At 40.4% G+C, this 21,590-nt stretch overlaps 2 protein-coding genes across 3 annotated transcripts; one reads left to right on the top strand and one right to left on the bottom strand.

Moving 5' to 3' along the window:
* Positions 1 to 304: 304 nt before the first annotated feature.
* On the top strand, positions 305 to 8,643 carry LOC131468454 (solute carrier family 2, facilitated glucose transporter member 5-like). 2 transcript variants are annotated; one of them, XM_058642725.1, is made up of 13 exons: positions 305 to 543; positions 926 to 1,024; positions 1,122 to 1,282; positions 2,346 to 2,470; positions 2,573 to 2,725; positions 3,391 to 3,516; positions 3,647 to 3,834; positions 4,368 to 4,478; positions 4,574 to 4,675; positions 6,720 to 6,795; positions 6,972 to 7,099; positions 8,018 to 8,286; positions 8,558 to 8,643. In XM_058642725.1, exons 1-12 carry the CDS (start codon positions 499 to 501, stop codon positions 8,240 to 8,242), a joined length of 1,539 nt encoding a protein of 512 aa, XP_058498708.1. In that variant the 5' UTR covers positions 305 to 498; the 3' UTR covers positions 8,243 to 8,286; positions 8,558 to 8,643. The 2 variants fall into 2 exon arrangements, with proteins under 2 accessions (XP_058498708.1, XP_058498707.1); XM_058642724.1 differs by having other exon boundaries at positions 8,018 to 8,562.
* ca6 (carbonic anhydrase VI) lies at positions 8,459 to 14,517 on the bottom strand. The gene is made up of 10 exons (XM_058642723.1): positions 14,388 to 14,517; positions 13,735 to 13,914; positions 12,309 to 12,457; positions 11,864 to 11,959; positions 11,041 to 11,107; positions 10,536 to 10,693; positions 9,748 to 9,874; positions 9,563 to 9,646; positions 9,429 to 9,461; positions 8,459 to 9,318 (listed from the first exon to the last, which is right to left on the bottom strand). Exons 1-10 carry the CDS (start codon positions 14,476 to 14,478, stop codon positions 8,684 to 8,686), a joined length of 1,620 nt encoding a protein of 539 aa, XP_058498706.1. The 5' UTR covers positions 14,479 to 14,517; the 3' UTR covers positions 8,459 to 8,683.
* Positions 14,518 to 21,590: the final 7,073 nt, after the last annotated feature.

Here is a 21,590-nt window from a genome sequence, read left to right on the forward strand (position 1 = left end):
TAGATTCATATACAGATTTTTCTGTTCGATATATAATGAGAGATTTGCAGTTGTGTTCTTTCAGGAGAAACACTGGCTTTTAATCAGTGTGAAATATGATTTCCTTTAGTTTGAGTAAATACTTGTATACGAGGGTCAAACCGGAAGCCTTTGCCAGCTGTTATTTTATATTGTGTGATTGTTTTGCTTTATCCAGCAGATGTAGCTGTAAAGATGCTCTTTTTGCTGATAAGATATAATCACAGCCTTTAATGACAGCATCACATATCAACAATCAGCTCAGGGGTGTGTTTAATATTTGGACTGTATTACACAGAAGACTTCCTGAACTTGGGAGTATACAGTCAGCAACATTAAAGCAATAACTGAAGATAAGCTGTAAACCAGTGCTGCGCTCTCTGATCTCAAGTCCAAAGGGACAGGTAGAATCCAGCAGTGCTGTCATAACAAAGTGAGCTGCTGTCATTACTGTAAGTGACAACAAGTCCAAACACAGCCATGGCCGTGAATGAGGAGTGGGGGAAGCCCTTGGAGAGGAAAGGGGTGAGTTACTGTCCAGGTGTGATCAAGTCTGTTTATGTATAAATACTACTTATTGTTTCAGTATGATTTCATAAATACTCACATTACTGCTTTTCAGTTACTGTTCATGGCGCCGCTATTGGAACAAATGATATAACACAATACAGTGAAACAAGTATTAAAGAAGTTATTTATATAGAATTTCATGAATTGCATGATTTGAACTGCGTTTCTGTGCTGATATTTCAACGTGTGTTGTAAATTTAGTCACTGATGCATTTTAATGGCCTCTACCAGATATTTAATAAGACACATCACATATTGACACAAAGAATTGTGCATGTCTGTTCTGTGGCGACGTACAAACCAAACGTTTTTGTAATCCTCTCATGTCCTTTAACAGAGATTAACTACAGTCCTGATACTGGCAACACTTATATCTGCTTTTGGTTCGTCCTTCCAGTACGGATATAATGTGGCTGTCATCAACTCTCCTGCACCGGTAATGAAAAAGAAGCAAAAAGCTCTGCTGTGACACACACTGTCATTACAAGGCCTTGTGTCAGTAATGTGATGTTGTGTTTCCCTCCCGTCTTTAGTTCATGCAGCAGTTCTATAACACCACGTACCTGGAGCGTTACGGTCAGCCAATGGAGGAGAGCTTCCTGACGCTGCTGTGGTCACTGTCTGTGTCCATGTACCCACTGGGAGGCTTCTTTGGCTCTCTGATGGTCGCTCCCCTGGTCAATAATCTTGGGAGGTAAATACTGAATGCTACAGTATTGTCACATGTCATCAGAAATCTAATATCACTTCCCATGTGGTAAATGGTTTGATCCCAGGCTCCTCTAGTCTGTATGCAGCATGTGACCCATTCACAAGCATGTGTGAAATCATCTGAGTGGCCGTTTATTAGGTACACTAATTAGGAATCCCCCACCAATTTTAAAACTACCTTTGCAGCCTTGGAAGAAAAAAGGAGCAACAGAATGGGGAAAACAGGGGACTTTGAATGTGGGATGGTTGTAGGTTGAGCATGGCTCAAAAAGAGAAACATGGCAGGTCAGAGCATAAGGGCCAAACTGGTTCAAGAGGACAGAAAGGCAACAGTAATTCAAATAATCACACAACAAAAATATGAAGAAGACCATATCTGAACGTGCAAAACCCCAAAACCTGAAGTTGATGGCCTACAGCAGCAGAAAACACCACTGCTACAACTTTATTAGGTGTTCTGTGTACCTAATAAAGTGACCAGAGTGACTAGACCAGGGGTCTACAACCTCTGGAAACCGAAGAGCCATATTTGACCCCTCTCCACCCAAATATAATTTATCTAGAGCGGCAAAGCCTATTTGATAAAATGTGTCCCACTTTGAAATAAATAAAACAATGTTTGGATTTTATGTAGTTCATGTTCGATTTGACGTAGACCTAGCATGTGACGTGTATTTTTAGCAGCCCAAATATTCAAACACTTTTATTCCTCGCCTTGATCTCTAAATCTAAAGAGGTGTTGACTGTGAAAGAAAAACATTTTAATTTTTGAAGCTACAGGGAGCCACCGCAGAGAGGCTAAAGTTCCACATGTGGCTCTGCAGACCCTTGGTCTAGATCTATATTATATCCATTGTGAAGCTTTGAAATATTTTTTTTTGGCTTGTTAATGCGTGTCAACGTCCAAGGTGTAATCAGATAAAAAAGATAAAAAAAAAGAAAATAAAGAGTTGGCCGGTGAGTGGAGAAGAGCTTGTAAATGTGTGCTTATAGTTCATTCATACAAAAATGTTACCATAACTTCAAATGTGCTGAACCTGTGACAGGAAGGGCACCCTCCTCTTCAACAACATCTTCTCTATCGTGCCCGCTGTGATGATGGGAGTCAGCGAGATCGCCAAGTCCTATGAGATTATCATTGTGTCGAGGTTTATCGTGGGCATCTGTGCAGGTCAGATACTGTATGTTTAACGGTGCAATATGTATCTCTTACATGGATCAGGAACACATGCAAACTGTTTGCTTTCATTCATCCATCACTTCCTTTCTGCAGGTCTGTCCTCTAACGTGGTGCCCATGTACCTGGGTGAGCTCTCTCCCAAGAACCTGAGGGGAGCACTTGGCATCATACCACAGCTCTTCATCACCATTGGCATTCTCAGCGCACAAGTGCTGGGCATCAGAAACATACTGGGCAACAGCACAGGTACTGACATATGTCATATTTTTATTATCTTTACCTTACAATACTAATATACTACTATTACTACTAGGAAAATAAATCCACCTCTCACCGTTGCTGGATTTTCTCACTCTTCTCAAAATAACAACTCTTTATGACATATGATGCTCTTCCATAGCCAGTGCCACAAGAAATAAATAGATGTCAATTAAATAACAATCTAATACAGACAAATAACCGTGGAAGGGGAAAGGAAACATTTTTAGTTGTGTTTATATTTATTTCAGCACTTTATTTCTGTTAAATGAAGAACCTGAAATGCACCCAAACAGACAAAATAAGTCCTTTATTTATGGTTGTAAATTTTAATTTGTTTGTACACATTAAATTGGATTAGAAATAAGGACAGTTCATACAAGTGGACCTATACAGCACTGTATTTAACAAGTCACATTATAGCCCAAAGCTAGTTTCCATCTGCAGTCCCATGGCAGCTTGGTGGAACATAACAAACAGAGACAGAGCAACTGTAGAAAGATACAACACACACACAAACAAGTCAACAGAAGAGAGATAATGTGCTTGACATTTTTCCAGGTTATATTTTGCAGAAGTACATCAAGGTGCAGTCGAGCTTTGTGGTTTGGTGCACTGCTTAAAACAAGTGTCTCTGTTTCACCTGTGTCCAGGCTGGACCCTCATGCTGGGCTTGACTGGTATTCCTGCAGTGATTGAACTCGTGCTGCTGCCCTTCTTCCCTGAGAGCCCCAGGTACATGCTCATCCAGAGGAGAGATGAGAAGACTGCACGGAAAGGTGAGAAAACAACAAATCATTTTAAGAATGAATACCTAAAGCAGTACCTTAGAGAGACAATAAAAGCTGCTTGATAATCTGTATATTGCTGTAAATGGAGGCCTGTTTTGAATGTTCTGTCTGTCTTCAGCACTGCAGCGTCTGCGTGGCTGGGACGATGTGGACGCAGAGCTGTCCGAGATGCATCTGGAAGACCAGTCGGAGAGAGCTGAAGGACATCTGTCCGTGCTCTCTCTGCTGTCCCAGCGCTCTCTTCGCTGGCAACTGGTCTCCATCATCGTCATGAACATGGGCCAGCAGCTGTCCGGGGTCAATGCGGTGAGTCCTGCCAGTCCTTATCACAGATGAGTGTGTCCTTTAAAACAGCGGTTCCCAACCTTTTTCCTTCAGGCACCCGTGTTTTTAAGATCAAATAACCATGTGTGCTCACAAAAAAGTAAACCTTTATTGCAAAAGCAAAAAAAAAAAGGCTAAATTGGCATTCCATTTTGATTTTAATACTCTTCAGAACAGATTCTGTGGCTAATGTAAAGTATCTGAAGTTTTCCTTTACATTTCTGGAACACACATATCTCTGTATGTACTGATATCTATATATCTATATCTATAAACACTCTTGGCTTTAATGTAACTCTAACTTGTGTTTTTTAAAACAGCATACTCTTAATTATTACACCCTTAAAAATGGAGCTTTGACGCCCCCCAGTGGAGACTGAGCTGCAGGCTGGGAACCTCTGCTTTAACCAACTTGTTCTGTTTTTCATAAGCAGATCAAATTATTTTTCCAGGACTGTGAATTTGAAGCTTTTTTAATTCCTGTTCATGATTTCTTCCTGTGTCTCCCTCCTCAGATCTACTATTATGCAGACAGCATCTACGCCACGGCGGGGGTGAAGCAGAATGACATTCAGTACGTCACAGTGGGAACAGGAGCCGTAAATGTCTTCATGACCATAGCTGCTGTAGGTGCCCTGCTCATGTCAACTTTAGTAAAGCTGTAGCAGAGAAACATTGGTTGTGATGGTTGTGGAAAAAAAGCAAATTTTTCTTTGGCCAGGTTTTCATCGTGGAGGCTACAGGCAGACGGATCCTCCTCCTCTGCGGTTTCGGCATCTGCTGTGGAGCGTGTGTGCTGCTCACTGTGGCTCTCAGCATCCAGGTACCATCATCACTGAGACGTTACTGTTACTCTGCTGCCCTCTAGTGGCTCACAGGACAACTCATCATAGTGTGTCTCAGAGTTTCTCAACCCTGAGATTTGGATATTTGTTGTGCCATAGGAGATTTCCCATGTGTTTGTTTGTATTTGAAACGAGAACATTAATCACTATTCAATTCAATTCAATTCAATTTTATTTGTATAGCGCCAAATCATAACATACATTATCTCAAGGCACTGTACATAGACAACATCAAGGAGAGCAGAGAAATCTCTGACAGAACCAGAACCAGATGTGCGGTCATCTGCCTCGACCGGTTGGGGTGAAAGGAAAAATGGGGGTGAGAGGTGGGGGACAAAAAGGGGGGGAGAGAAAGGACAAGAGGGAGATGAGGTAGAGACAGAAGAGAGAGAGAGACCAGGAGCAGATACACAACAACTGTATCAGATGGTCCAGGTTTCCCTGAACCAGCTGTATATATATATATATATATATATATACTATAAGCTTTATCAAAAAGGGAAGTTTTAAGTCTAACTTTAAATACAGAGAGAGTGTCCGCCTCCCGAACTATCATTGGGAGCTGGTTCCACAGGAGAGGAGCCTGGTAACTGAAGGCTCTGCCTCCCATTCTACTCTTACAGACTCTGGGAACCACAAGTAAACCTGTATTTTGTGACCTAAGTGGTCTATTAGGGTGATAGGGTAAGACTAGGTCTTTCAGGTATGAAGGGGCCTGACCATTAAGTGCTTTGTACCTGAGGAGGAGGATTTTAAATTTAATTCTAAGAGCTCTTAAGAATTCTTCTTAGTTCACTACAGTGAAAAAGTTAGGATTATATAAATAAAAGAATAATTATTCAGCTTTGAGCTCACTGTTACACTTACTTTACATTATTTACATTTGACAATATGGGCCACACGGTGGTGTAGTGGTTAGCACTCTCGCCTTGCAGCGAGAAGACCCGGGTTCGAGCCCCGGTTGGAACAAGGGCCTTTCTGCATGGAGTTTGCATGTTCTCCCCGTGTGTGCGTGGGTTCTCTCCGGGTTCTCCGGCTTCCTCCCACAGTCCAAAAACATGCAATGTGGGGATAGGTAAATTGGACACTCTAAATTGACCATAGGAGTGAGTGTGAGAGTGAATGGTTGTTTGTCTCTATCTGTGTGTGGCCCTGCGATGGACTGGCGAACTGTCCAGGGTGTACCCCGCCTATCGCCCGATGTAGCTGAGATTGGCACAGCACCCCCCGCGACCCTCTGATGGAGGATAAAGCGGTAGATGATGACTGACATTTGACAATATGGTGATCATGTAAGGGCACTAAATGTAAATAACATTTAGAAATTATTATTTGATATATAGTTGAAAGGCTGCATTCCGTAGATCTTTAAGATCCATTTGTGGCTGACAAATACAGTCATTGCATTTGTTTAATGGAAACACCCTCAATATTGGTTTTTTTTTGCGATTGGTTTTATTTCCTCTTATTCGGTGTGTAACACTTCTTTGGTAACACAGGGTGTGGACTCAAAAATAAATTTTTCACTTACTTAATCCAAAACAGGCAGAAGTCTGCAACACGATGACCGGAGTAAAACAAAGGTACAGCTGCCATAACGGGAAAAATGGTGTCATATACATGAGTTGTGCCATTTTTAAAAGTGAAGTTAGGATTTTAATTCCAACAGGTTCATCAGTCTATTAATTAAACGAATTAACTTAATATAAAACATCTCTTACATAAGTATCCTTTAACATCTGTATCTGATGTGAGGCATTAAACCCATCACCAACCACTAAAGTATCAGAGACACTGACTGCCCTCCTGAAACCCTGTTATCTCACCTGGAGGCAACATTTGAGACAGACACCACAACAAAGGACAAGGTTTGAAGAAAAGAAGAGACAACAGTAAACTACCTTTCCTTCACCTCCCACACATGGCAGCTTGTAAGGAGAATTTGTCGTATGTTTCTTCCTTTTTTTAATCATCAGTACGTCTGGATAAATAATAACAGCATCTGCTGGTCTGTGTTTGCAGGAGACTGTGACGTGGATGCCGTACATCAGCATCACGTGTGTCATCATTTACGTCATCGGACATGCCATAGGACCCAGTGAGTCTGACTCACCGGTGCTTTACACGCGCACTGATTACAACTGTGTCCTCCATTAGCTGAAGTGTTGTTTGGATGTGACCAAACATCGAATGATACATGATGTTGGGCAGTTGTTTGAGACATGAGACTCCACACACTTTTGGAAGTAGCTGACCACATGTTGTGCTCTGCAGGTCCCATCCCTTACGTGGTGACCACCGAGATGTTCAGGCAGTCGGCCAGACCTGCCGCCTTCATGGTGGCAGGATCCGTGCACTGGCTCTCCAACTTCACTGTCGGCCTCATCTTCCCCTTCCTCGAGGTCAGTCACAATCTTACTGAGAACGCTTACGTTGACGCAGCAAACGTTGCAGAGATGGGAGTAAGTGACACAAATGAGTCGCAAGCAAGTCTCAGGTCTTAACCTTCAAGTCTCAAGTCAAGTCGAGTCGTTTGAATATAGAAGAGGAAGATGATATGATATTCTACATTTAAATGCACAGCCATTTTGAACTTCTAGAGTTTTGACTGTAACAGAAACACAGTAGTACTCAGACACTGTAAGGACTTCACATCGATCGCAGGGTCACTGGTGTCAATCCCAGCTGACAAACGGCAAAAGGACAGGTCGCCAGTCCAAACAACCATTCACTCTCACTTCCACACCTATGGTCAGTCTACTCACCTACTCGTACACCACTTTTAACTTACTGCAATATTTCCTCATTTTCACAGATGTCATTTCTTTATACAAACATTGACCTTTACTTCACTTTTCTGGTTTCACTTCACTGGGAAATGTGTCTGTGTTTGTCATAGTCTCTGATTGATGACATAAACATTGTGCATGGGTATTTACGTCCATCGGTTCTTGGACTTCAAAGTGACTAACAAACAATTCTGGGGTGTGCCTGACTCTCTGTGTCCGAGTGTGGGAAATGAAAACAGAGGAGTTTTAACACAAGTAGCCTGTAACTCACATCATGTCACCTCATTTCCTTGCTTCTGTAGCTGTTAATAATGAAGTCTAATGCAACAAATCCGTCCCTCATGAAGGTCATATGCAGTTTGTAGGATGGGACGCTGTTGAAATGTCTGGCTTGACACGGAGAGATGTTTCTGTTGTTTAGGCTGCTCTCACTGATAAAAGCAACATGAAAGACCTGGCTGTATAACAAACTACACTCGCTGTGCTTAATAAACCTCCAGCTGACCACACTTCCTCTCATTCTCCCTGCAGAGAGGCCTGGGCCCGTACAGCTTTATCATTTTTTCTGTCATCTGTCTGCTCACACTCATCTACATCTGGCTGGTGGTCCCCGAGACCAAGAGCAAGACCTTCTTGGAGATCTGCCAGATGTTTGCCAAGAGGAACAAAGTAGAGATAAAAACTGGTGACGGGGATCTGCCTCTGAAAGAGAGAAAAGGAAGCCGTGGGGATGGAGACAAGGTCACGGCCCTCTGAAGAAAAACAAGTGCATTCAGGAGAGAGGAAGTCTTCACAGTGGGGTGACTGGAACACACTAAAAATGTTTTAATTTAGCCTCTGTTTTTTTATTTAACAAGAAATCTTTACACAGTCCCCGATTGTGTGGGGCGTGTGTGTGTGTGTGTGTGCTGTTCTTGCACCACTTTCAGTTTTATAGCAGATTGATTGGGTGCTTGAGTCATCAAAACAATGCAAAGTGTCAATTGTAAGACTTTATTGACGCTGCAAACATGTAAATACAATACAAGGTTTAACGTTGGAATATAATCTGGATTAAATGTTGATTTACAGGTGCCTGACAGGACATTTGCTCTATCCCATATGCCAAAGCCATGAAACATCTCCACCATCAGCAGCTGATATTTGGGTTTTTTGCAGCATTTTAAAGCTCATATTAACAGAAACCGCTGAGCGTGTTCAGTTACATCTGTACTGAGTGTCCAGCTTCACCCCCCCATACAGACTAAGCTCAGTGGTTCCCCAGCTGAACACATTTCCCACCATAGTGCTGTTCCTCTCACATGACATCTGGTCCCGGATGTCTGCTGTGGTCAGTACGTAGTCCCACACGTTGACATCGGTCATCTTACCCACAAAGGCGTCTGAGTTGGAGATGCCCAGTAAGCCGTCCCGGTCTTTGCCCAGGATGAAGACGCCACCGGGGCTGATGGTGTAACCACTTTTCAGGTAACGCTGCTCACCCACCATGCCATTGATCCACAGCTCTGCGCCACCGGTGTGGGATGACCAGGTGATACAGTAGTTGGCCCAGTCGTGGGACCTGAAGTTGTGCGGCAGGTTGACAAACTCGTTGCCAATCCAGACACCCACTTCTCTGACATTTCTGTCCTCGACGATGGAGATCATAAGCTCGTTATCGTTGCCGTTACTGGCGTAGGACATGACGGTGTGGGTGCCATCCACCTGAGCCAGAACATGCATGCAGACCGTGAAGGAGTCCAGGTCCATAGGATGGCTGAGGCGAGCCAAAGCATAACTGCCTAAATATTTCTCCTGGAAGTTCAGCACCAGAGGAAACAGAACACTAGGTTCTGAGGTAGACAGAAAAAACAGAATTAGCCTGGAGAGTGAGAAACATCCATGCTCATAATTCATATTAATGAACAGCACTTAGCCTCGAATAATAAGACAAAGTTCTTACCATATTTGTAAGGCTTTACATTGCGTTGCCCACCTAAAGGGAATACATGAAAAACACTGGAATGTAAATATGAAACCTCTCGTATCACATTTAGCCGTCTCTAGCAGTTTTCACAGAACAATCGGCTCTCTTACCTGAATGCATCAGCTTTCCGAGGGACGTTATCAGACCCTCGATCTTTAAGAGCCTGGATTCAATTTCGTCTTGTCGACAAAACGCTGAGAGACACAAGGTGAATGGATATGACACGTATTAGTCATGGTGGCGAGATGTATAAATGATCTTTTCCTTTGAGGGTAATCACACTGTTGCCACATACTTCCTTTCCCAAGGCGAGGAAGGAAAGACGACTCCACCACGCGGTCATTGAGAGGCTGAGCCATGCGGTAGTCATTCCACAGGGTCTTGTTGTCCATGTCCATCAGTGTACTCTCCAGTTTCCTGATCTGGACACAACAGAGCAGACAGACGTAATGCTCCAAATAAGCCTAATGGACACAGTGTGGCTCCAAAGAATGGAAGGATTTACTAAAATGAACTGTAACTGTATCATCTGCAATTTTATCACATCTTATTTATGTATTTATTTATTAGAGAAGGGACACTGCACAGTATTGCACATCAAAATATGCCAGATTATAGCCATTGTTTGATGAAATTGATGGAAAAATCTAAGCATGATAGAAAATATGAACATGACAATAGCAGCAACATCAGCAAATAAAGAGAAGCAGTAGACATGTTCCAGTTCATGAAGACAGCAAACTAAACCAGAAAGTACCATCCATAGGTTTTTAGGTAATTAAGGAACAACAATGTTAAGTGACTGGTGCTGTGTAATGCAAGTGCTTCTTGCATTGCACATAGATTAGATATTTACAGCGTTAAAGACATGTTTAAAGAGATTAATTGCCCATTGTCCTCATTTTATTGCACTTAGATTTCGCATGGAAATTGACTATTGAGAAACACATGGACACAGTTGTAGTTTGAGGTGATCTCAGGTCACGTTTGTGCTTTGTCATATCTTTAAAACAACATTAGAAACATCAGCGTGTGTATGGATGAAACATAACACACACACACACACACACACACACACTGTACCTGGTTGTGTGACAGAGTGATGGGTGTATCAAACACTGTCCACAGGATGCTCTCGTAGCAGGGTGGAGTGGTGAGGGAGCCCTGGTATCTGAAGAAGTGGTTCATGTTCTCGGGGAGCATGGAGCGCACATCGATGCTGGATATATTCATGGACTGACCTGTCAGGGTCAACATTCTTTTAATTACAGTTGTTATTACGTTATTACTAACTTAATTATAGATTTATTTCTCTGTTTCTTTTATTTGGATAGATTTATTTTGCATCATAAATGTGTTATCATTCATGAAGTATACATCATTCCACACTTTTACTTCAGTGCAATATCATCATGAATATCGTTATTGCGATATCATGATGGAATATTATGTTATAATTTTAAGATCGGCCCGCTCTTGACCAGACTCATTGGCCCCTCAATCACATGGATTTTGCAAATGTTTCATGTTTTGTTAAACCTTGAGGACATAGACGTTTGATGAATACACCTGGATATTATTAACCCACCTGCATACTTGATTTTATCCAGGTTGGAGATAAAATCACTGTAGTAAGTGTTCTCAAAGTGCCCGTCCTGGAAATAAAGCACAGCTGTGTCAAACTTCAAATGTAAAATCATCTGAAAAAGAAGAATTGAACTCTATCCCTGAACTCAGCTTTCAGCTTTAACGGATTATAAAAGACACAAAGGCAACAGTGTGGATGCCAACTGCTGGAGTTTTTGTCAATTGTTTCTATATTTATTGAATAATGAGTATAGAAACAAAATATCAAAGGCGAAAAGCAGATATTGGTAATAATAATGTCTTGTTGAGTCAAACTGGAATGAATATAATATATATTACTCTAACCCTATGAGACATAATTCAATGTGAACTCTGCTTTATTAGCACCACAACCTCAGCCATCAGCAATTCAAGTGATAACAGTCTTATCATTCACAGCGGGAGGGACAGAGTGGTCACAATGTGAGTAATGGTGTTGCTGTACTGGTGACCTCTCACAGCTGGGGGCCGCTGACTTCCTCTGATCTAGAACATTCCTCTGGATGCAGGCACTCATTCAATATGTCGGCATGCTGCAGAATTCTCAATAGAGCCTTAAACACAGCAGGACGACCAAAATAAAGTATCACACACTTCAAAGGCCACGGGGTCGTTGAGTAAGTGGACGACAGGCTTTTTTTCATTTTCTAAAGTTCCTATAGAGGAAGTGAAAGTCATATATCTGGAGCAGTGTTGGGTCTCTGTGTGGGTGCTAAACAAATTGGCGCTCAGACAAAGAAATCACAAGGAGGACAGGGGAACAAAAGTGTGAGTGGCTTACGTACATCATAGAAAAAGGCGAGCACTGCCAGCCCGTCTGGCTTGTCTCTGGCTTCGGTGAAGCTCTTGTACTTGTCAGAATTGTAATGGACAACATGGAGCTGAAAGGCAAAGTGGAACAGGTTAGATGCCAAAAGTGGCTCAATTTGCCATTCAAATACAAAAGTCTTTACACTTTACACTTCTAACAATAGTACAAATGTTAACAAATCTGAATCAAGGGAAAACCAAAGAGTGGGGGAAACAAACACCACTGCATCTACAAGCAGCCGTGTGATTAAATTCAAACACACGTAACAGGCAATTAATACTTTCATGATCACGATTCATTGAGCTGCACGTAAGAGTGAACATTTAAATGCTGCAAACTCATGTTCCCTCATGATCGCCGTCTTGTTCTGCAGCGTGCACAACTGCTGTAACTTTGATTTCATGCTCCCTAAAGCCAACCTCTGCCATGTAACGGATGCCATCGATGGTGTGCTCTGCTCCGCTGGCCTCCAGGTCCCAGCCGCCCCAGTGCAGGTGCATCTGGACTGCTGTGTATTTTCCCGGGAGGCCTTTGGTGATCTTCATGGTGGGAGACAGGTCGATTTGGACTAAAGGAAACATAAAGATATTGAGATGTTTTCAGTGATTTATCAGAGGAGATACAAATGGGCATAATAGGACAAATAGGACAAGAGGGTAAACAGCTACAGTATAACTGATCATTTCCTCTTTACAGCAAATGGCAGAATTTCTGTGTATATAATATCAGGAGAAAATCTGTGTGAGACAGTGAAGGTATCCACGCTCTGATGGTTACCTACAGCCATTGTCATTATCAAGCTAATACCTGAATATTACGTACAATAGCATGTTATAACTGTTATATTATTATCAAGATGCACATTGCTTTAGAAAATAAGACATTACAGATAATTGCCACACTATTACCATGTTGTACTGTTACGTACCACAATGTGAATCTTTTAAAACCCAGGTTAAAACTTATTATTATCATGAGTGAGCTTTTTGGAGCACTTTAAATTTTACTCTCCATCACTTGCACTTGTTTCATGTAGCTCTGTCATATTTTATGATCTAGTTTTGTTTTCTTTTTCTATACTTTGTTATTTTTATTATAACTGGGTTTTGTATGCGTGCATGTATGTTTTAATATTTCCCATTTTTACCAGTTCAAAATTTTTTTTATGTAAAAAAACAAAACAGTGAGTTGCCAATGAGTGTGAAATGCACTGTAGAAATAAAACTGCTTCGCCTTGCATACGTGTATGGTTATCGTGCACAATGTGTCATTAAGATATTATTTATTTATTTACTTAATTATTAATGGGGGGGGGGGGGTGCCCTTTTATACAAATGAGCTCCTGCCACTGAAATATCTGCACACACTAATGGACATAATAAGCCAATGCATTCATTTTAGTCTGAGTAAGAGGTTCTCAAACTTGTTACGGACTTTTTATTGCAAACTTTTTTACGCTACAGACTTTTCACAGGCCTCTCTCATCATCCTCCTCTTCCTCACATAATATGTATCTAAATATACTTCACACATTGGTATATTGTAATTACATTAAGATGGAGAGAGAGATGAGGTGACAATAATCTGGTCAAAATTACTCAGCTCCACTCCGATCACATAGCCTAGTATATGCACGTGAACAGTATTTCTGATTTTCCTCCAAGTACCACCAGAGGAAACTCATGTACCACTGGTGGTACACGTACCACAGTTTGAGAACCATGGGTCTGAGTAACGCATGGTAGCCCTCTCAAGTCACACAAGCAACTATCGTGAAAACAGTGTAGTGGGATGAACTTTCAGCTTCAGAACTTGCGCACTTTCATCCCTGCTGGTTGATCTTACCCGAGTGGCCGTTGTTGCTCATGAGGAAAGTTCCACTCTGAGCATCATATCCGCTCAGCTCCAGCTGTAACATGTCTGGGTTGTGTCTCACGTTGCGCCGCTGGATATCAATCGGAGACTGTTTCTTTCCGCCACACGCAGGATACTTGGTTGGCCAGTGCATCTGATCCAAAGCTCCCTCTGTGCCAAAAAAAAAAAAAAGAAAAGAAAGAAGGAAAAACCAACTTCACAACTTTGTTCACATTATTAAAAATGCCTCAACTCATAAAAAAATGACCTGTTATACATTTAGGGGTGAGCCTGCTTGGGCTAATGTGTGTTTGAATTTACTTTCTATACATATACTTTGTCCATACATTGTCTGTAACCAGAGTCTCTGACAGGAGCAGGTATTTGGCCAAAGCGTTGCGCGTCGCTCACAGGACACACTGGACACTGGATACTATAAATAATCATAATAGTCTAAAAATAATCTATAAACAATGTGGAACAAAAAAAACGTTGCTGCTTGTTTTGCATGCCAAAAAACAAATGCGCAGTGAATATGTTGCATAACTCAGCACCTTTCAATTAAATCTGATTTAGTCACTTTCTAAGTATGTCCTAAGGTTAAACTGTCAATTTAACAGAGTAGAACCTTTACATGTCCCTACCTGTGTATGTCCAGTGTATTCCATCGTGAGGAATCCCAGCACTGACAACACAGACCAAAACAACGCAGACAAACGCAGAGAAACTCTCCATCGCTGCGTCTCGGTTCCCTCTCTGGGGCACTATAACACCTCTGAGGCTTTCTCTCTGGATTTATAGGGAACACAAGAGAACAGAGGAGAAGGGAGGTGTTGCAACCTGAAAACGCCCAGCTCTTCTCAGCTCCTCCAAAGTGACAGCTCTTCCTGACTATATCGGCCAGTCTGATCTGAAATGTATTATTATAGCAATTACATTGGGGATTCCTTTTAAAACAATACTTTTATTAAGTCTTACAGGTAACCATGGCTGCAAAATGTGTCATTTACTTTGTACTTGAGGACAAATGTTGCAGTCTCTTACTTGATTTAGACATAAAGATGTTATTGTCTGTCTTTGAAGCATCACAGTTTGTCTTGTAAGAAGTACCTAAAAGGAATACTTGAGTAAAAGTACAAGTATCTTACCAGAAAATGACTTTGGTGGGACTTGAAGTCACTTTTTATAATATTACTCAAGTAAAAGTCTTAAAGTATGTGACATTTACTGCACTTAAGTATCAAAAGTAATTTTCTGATATAAAATGTACTGCAGTTTTTACGGAAGCGCATTGCATTTATTTGAAAAAAACAAACTCCGGAGTAATACATTTTTCTGTCTAATGTTTTTTTCCTGTTTTTCTAAGTAATTATTTTCTGTTTTTCTGAGTAATTTTTTCCTGTTTTTCTGTGTAATTTTTCCTGTTTTTCTGAGTAATTTTTCCTGTTTTTCAGAGTAATTTTTTCTGTTTTTCAGAGTATTTTTTTCCTAAATTATCGAGAATTCTTGACCAAAAAACAAAAATACTGAATGAATGCAATGCGCTTCCATAAGTTTTAGATGTAAAAGTATTTTTTAAAAAAAAGTGAGTCAGGATTTAAACATGGTGGGTCAGTGGTAGGGCGAGTTGTCTTTCAACTGGAAGGTTGTGGGTTAAATTTCTTGCTCTGCTAGTCTATATGTGTCCTTGAACAAGACACTTAACCCCATGTTGCAGCGTGTGAATGACTGAATGGTAAAACTATAGTATAAAGCAGCTCATCAAGACTAGAAAAGCTCTATATAAATACAGACCATTACTAAGTCTTCTTCTCCTGATTTTATTTGGTAGTAACGAGTAACAGAGATAGTCAGAGGAAATGTAGTGGAGTAAAAGTAAAAGTTGCTAGAAATAAATAACAAAGTAAAGTACAGATATGTGAATTTTGTACTTAAGTACAGTAACAAAGTATTTGCACATATAGGATAAGTATATCTGCCAGTATTCTACACTTGCTGTGTGACTTTTAGGTTTAACTGAGTTAATCGGACTTTGCAGGTAATCATGACACACTGTTGCTTTCTTGGTAAAGTAGTGAGACGGAACGGCTGCTGATGAAAACACATCCATCCAACCAACCAGTGATACAGTATTATACCAGACACGTATCACCTGCTGTTGTGCTCGAGTTTCGACTTGTTATAAACATCACCTGTAAATGCCACAGCTCTCAATCTTTTGAGGTGTGTGAGTTTGGAGGGCGTATACAGTTTGCCCAGGCGCAGCACAGCTCCTCATAGACATTGAAAATAAAAGTGAAAGAGAAAATATTTATTTAAGCCAGTCATATGTATACTCTGAATGACAGAGCTGCTACAAAAAGGAGTGGTAAGGAAAATTCTTCAACATCCCTGCACAACGAAGTTCCTGCAAAACCCAAGTCCCCGCTAAAACTGGGGAAAAGGGGGAAATTGGTGTACAACATAACACACTGCACAATCACAACAGTACGCCGGTGTATACATCAACGCTCCCTCAGTCAGGTCTGATAGTAGAGCTTGTTTCAGATGATGGACGCAGCATATGTTTCATTGTTTCTATTATAAAGATCAAACAAAGGCAGAATCAATAACCAGAAGTTTCACACTGAAGCTTTTACTATAGAAATGCCTTCAGGACTTCCGTGTGTCATAAAGCTGACATTCAGTTGGCGTCGTTGTTTCTCTTTGATTATTTAAAGCCCTCGGAGAACAGGTTTTCTTGATTTGTGCCGTAGCCAAGAGCGGTTAAATCGTTCTACCACTTGCATACATTAAGTGGTTAAGTTTCCCTCTTGTACAAACAGGTTGTATCATGCTATTAAATAATGTGTTTCTGAGTTCTAAGCAGATTTAGATTTGTGTCACCTTTGGACAAAACTGCGCTGGCAATGCTCCCATGTTTCCTGGTGTCTGGGTACTGAGGTAATCAGTCTTCTGACTGTGCACTGAAGATTGACTGGAGAGACAAGATAGTGGATGAGTCCCAAAAAAAGGGGAAATATCTCTAATAGAGTTTAAGTGTGTAATGTTTGGGGGGGTTTCTTGCAAACTGGAAGAGCCCAAATGGATAAACAAGCCAATGTGTGTTTTGGTTTCTTAAGTAAAAGCTTACTACACAAATGAAGATCAACAATCCTTCCAGTAAATGAAGGCCACCAGTTAACAGGGGTGTCCTCTGTTAATCACAATCTGCAGGCTCACCATTAGATGTCACTATTTCTTGCAGCCTGGACCTATACATTCTAACTTAGGTTTGAGCTGAATTGGTCTTTATGTTACGGGGGCACATTGCATTCATTTGAAAAAAAAGAAAAATTTATTATTTTCCTGTTTTTCTGAGTTTTTTTCTGGTTTTTGGACTACATTTTGGTTGGCTTTTTGAGGACTAAGACGTGATTGTATGGCAAGGGTTGGAATTAGGTTTAGTTTAGGGCACGTGGCTAGGGAATGCATTGTCTATGAGTGTCCACACAAAGAATGGAAAACCAGCAGGGTTCTTGTATTTGCGGCTTTGTGAGGACCAAAAACCATATAAACCATTGGAGTGAGTGCATTTTGGGAGGTTAAGTCCTGGCTTTAGGCTGGGAGTTAGGGTTTTTGAGTTTGGACCTTGTCAGAACTAGTGGAGGCCAAAACCTGGTCCTAATGAGGTAGAAGATTTAATTTAAATTGACTTGAGGTTATGGTTAGTGTTGGGCATTAGCTGGTTATGGTTAAGGCTGGTTAAGTGAATGGACGACAATGCAGTGTCTAAAGAAAAGTAGCAGCACAAATATGTGTGTGTGTGTGTGTGTGTGTGAGAGAGACCTGATTAAATTACAAGGTGATCAAAGGACTTAATTTAAGACTCTCATTGTTCCTTCTCTTTCTGAACTGTGTTTACAACCCTCTGACGACCTGCTCCTCGTTGATACCAGTTTTATTTTTCTGTTTGGCTTTCGAGGCCTAAACAAAAACAGAGCCGATCTGTACTGTAATAGTATTTTACAAGCACACACACAATAAGGGATCATTAGAGGCCCCCAGTTTTGATTCTTCTCTGCGCCTAACTATCACACACCAGCACTTATACATGATCCTACACTGTCTTCTTCTTAAGTAAATCACACGGTTTAGCTTCACCTGAAGGACAATCATAGTTTAGGCAACTTTAATAATGTAATTGTACAAGCCAAGTGCAAGCCCAGTAATTTAAAGGGCACATATGGTGAGCATGACAGACACTCACTGACTCACTCTTAAGCTACACAGGTTTAAATATCTAATCAGCCAATCACATGGCAGCGACTTAATGCATGTAGACATGAAGTCATGGACATGACGACCGGCTGAATTTCAAACTGAGCAACAGAATTACGAAGAAATGTGATAAGTGACTTTGAAAGTGGCGTGGTCGTTAATGCCAGAAGGGCTGGTCTGAGTATTTCTGCTGATCTACAGGGATTTTTCATCCCCAGGGTTTAAAAAAAAAGAGAAAGTCACCAGTGAACACTTTGAATCTTGAATCTTGAATCTCAGTGGGCAACAACTCTCTGGGCAAGAATGCCTTGTTGATGCTCGAGGTCAGAGCTGAAAAACTCAAATAACTGAGGCATCCAGGAAAGCCATCTCTGAACACACAGCACATAGCAGATGGGCTACAGCAGCTGGGGGCCACACCACATGGCATTCCTGCCTCTTTAGTAGACGTCATGTGTACCTAATAAAGTGGCCGAGTGAGTGTTTATGACTGCTGACTATGTGTACAGTGTTGTGTGATGGTATCTTTAAAGAGGACACAGTGGAATAACTAAACAAAAGAAATCTGGATTCTGCTTTTAGGGAAATTAGATTTATCTTTGTCACAAATGCGTAATAACGGGACACCATCGTCACAGAGATCCTAGATTCTAACATCAGATGAGTATTTGTTGTACTGAAAGTCACTTCTTGCAGTTTGTCAAAGTGAATTAGGATGAAATCCCAAACATACTTTTATATAAATGTTGTACCAGTCCAATAACATGCAGTACTTTTCATACAGTGGGTTGTATGCCATTAGAATAAGTAACTGTTGCATCTTGAAGCTCACAAATGTGTTTTAAACATTTGTCTGTATTATTCAGTGATTTAATATAAATGGGCAGCCAGCATTTCCATTTACTTTTGCACAAGCAGTGTAGTGTCTTAATTTGCACCCGCACAACAATAACTTATTTTCCCTGTTTGACATGGTGTTATGGCAAAAATTGACAAAGTCGTGTCACATATGTGACATTGATCCAAGTGAAAACAATGATTGGTTCATCAGGATCCGGATAATCAGGATCCTCCGTGTGCCTGCAGGATCAACTGAGCATTAAGGATCAGTCCAGGAACGCCCTGTTTCCACATTAACACTCATACCTGGCAGCTGCCCACACCACAATCTGAGTCACTCCACTGGAGTAAATTGGTCTTCCATTTAGGGAAGCTCAGCAATAGTAATGAGACAGGGATTTTTCAAAGGACACCCTCTACGAAAAGGAAAAGTCTTTTATGGGAAAAAAAAAAATGTTGTTGACTTTAGGCTGAAAACTGTCCATCCTTGGCCTTGGTTGTCAAAATGAACTGGATTATTTTCAGTGCCAGCGGACAGAGAAGGAGCAATTCATAAGTCCTGTAAAATCAGGGAACAGACTTTCATTCTGGCTTGACCACTGCTGTCTCACATTGACGTGTCAGCACCAATGACAGAGCTGGGGAACTTGGGTATGGGAAAATATTTGGAATTAGTTGACAGCAACATGTTACTAATCACCTGATGAGTGCCAGTGCAGCAACCTCCAACCATTTCACAGGTGGATGTCAGGATTAAAGGTTGTCACACAGGTGGACGACTGTTTCCCTTTTGTGAAGTTATTCTCATAAATGGCCTTGACAAAAAGACTAAACTCAGACATTATTTATTAAAAAATATATCTCTATCTGTGAATTACTGGTGTTCTTCCCACACCATTTTCCATTTTACAATACTATAGACCTCACCTTAACTATATTTTAGAATAAAATATTGCAGGTTAAACATTTATGTACAAAACAAACTCTCTGGGATTGACTCCAGCATCCCTGTGACCCTCAAAGGAAAAGTAGAGGACAATGAATGAATGAATGAATGAATGAATGAATGAACAAAAGAACTAATCAACAAATTAATAAATGAATACAAAACTAGCTCATAAAATAAAAAATGTTCATATGAAACAATTCATTTCAACATTAAAATATTATGTGACTTACTTTCCACACTGTAAGTACAATTATTTACGTTTACTTTATTACTTTAGTGCTGAAGTGTAGTGTTGCCACTTGTACTTAACCTAATGTTTTGAAAATGTATTCCCGCACTGACTACGCAAAGAGATTTTTCTATTTTCTATTTAAAGGCATCATTATTGTGCACAGTATATTTTTTTGTTGATCTTATCTGTACATGTGACGTCTATTACACATTGATCCAAAGAGGGATCTCTTTGTGGCTATCCATTTTAGTCTCTTTGTTTTAAGAATTGTTTCTGAACTGATGGTCTATAGGGACAGAGAATGTTGCACCATGTACAGATTGTAAAACTGCGATCAACAAGTCATAATTTTTGCCATGTTTTCACTATTGTTGACCATATAAATGCTTTAATCCTACTGTAGTCAACAAAGTGGATACAATGGTCATTGCAGGTTATAGGTTCAATCCTTGATAGTCACTGTACATGTGTTTTTGGGTTGTGACTGAATACATTTACAGTGTCAAAGCAACAAAGACATTATTGAAGATTGAAGATTGAATGACTTTGTTCCTCCCCCAGGGGGGAAACACACATTCACAACAGCTCAGTTAAGAAATGAGAATAAAAATAAAATAAAATAAAATAAAATAAAATAAAATAAAATAAAATAAAATAAAATAAAATAAAATAAAATAAAATAAAACAAAATAAAATAAAATAAAATAAATATAGCACAAGTAGTACTTAGAATATAGTAAGAAAATTACAAAAAATAAAAAGTAAAAAAGATCAAATTACTTAATAATTTGACAAAATTATAAATAAACATGCATTTTCACAACTGTGAATGTACCATAAAGAAAATGATTGACAATAAGAATATAAAATGGTAAAAAATAGAATATACATTGTACTTACATGAAATTACAGTATATTGCACGTGGGATGAGTTATCTGTTACATGTGGTCTACTGAGAGCAGTGCTTGTGGTATAGTTTAAGAGCAGCAGAGAGAAATGATCTGCGATACCGTTCCTTCAGATATTTAGGATGTTTTTTTCAGTCTGTCACTGAAGGAGCTGCCCAGTGCTGTGATGGTGTCCTGCAGGTGGTGGGAGAGATTGTCCATCACAGATGATAGAGTCATCAAGAGCAATCATTCTCCTCTCTCCCACCACCTCCACTGGGTGAAGGGGGCATCCTGAGTCTGTCCAACCTCTTCCTTAGATACTACTGCCCCAGCAGACCACTCCAAAAAATTCATAGAATATCTTAGAAATACCTTAGTCTCCTCAACAGATAGAGTCTGCTCTGATCCTTCCTGTAAAGTGCATTTGGCAAAACCAGACATTCCATCGGGCCAATGCAGGCGATGCAGACCTGCTCAGGCTTAGACAGAGGTGACATTCACCCTGTTTTATGTTGATGTACCATCAAAATTATATTGGACACATTATTTGAAGCTAGAAATCTGATTCTGTGTCACTTAAAGGTCAGTAAATTAATCTCGCCTTGTCATGTTTGAATTCTATCTAGGAGACACTTGTTGTTATGGAATGCTTATGAGAGCATGTGGACAGCAGAT

This window comes from Solea solea, chromosome 11 (genome assembly GCF_958295425.1).
Source record: "Solea solea chromosome 11, fSolSol10.1, whole genome shotgun sequence".
NCBI classification, from domain to species: domain Eukaryota; kingdom Metazoa; phylum Chordata; class Actinopteri; order Pleuronectiformes; family Soleidae; genus Solea; species Solea solea.

What these genes read in the sequence shown, in the direction of transcription:
- LOC131468454 (XM_058642725.1), top strand. Translation starts at nt 499, where the DNA reads ATGGCCGTGAATGAGGAGTGGGGGAAGCCCTTGGAGAGGAAAGGG. An exon ending in TGAGAAGACTGCACGGAAAG is followed by an intron (nt 3,517 to 3,646) that starts GTGAGAAAACAA and finishes GTCTGTCTTCAG; the next exon opens with CACTGCAGCGTCTGCGTGGC. An exon ending in CTGTGGCTCTCAGCATCCAG is followed by an intron (nt 4,676 to 6,719) that starts GTACCATCATCA and finishes CTGTGTTTGCAG; the next exon opens with GAGACTGTGACGTGGATGCC.
- ca6 (XM_058642723.1), bottom strand. Translation starts at nt 14,478, where the DNA reads ATGGAGAGTTTCTCTGCGTTTGTCTGCGTTGTTTTGGTCTGTGTTGTC. An exon ending in GCATCCGTTACATGGCAGAG is followed by an intron (nt 11,960 to 12,308) that starts GTTGGCTTTAGG and finishes TTTGCCTTTCAG; the next exon opens with CTCCATGTTGTCCATTACAA. An exon ending in TCACTCTGTCACACAACCAG is followed by an intron (nt 9,875 to 10,535) that starts GTACAGTGTGTG and finishes TGTTGTGTCCAG; the next exon opens with ATCAGGAAACTGGAGAGTAC.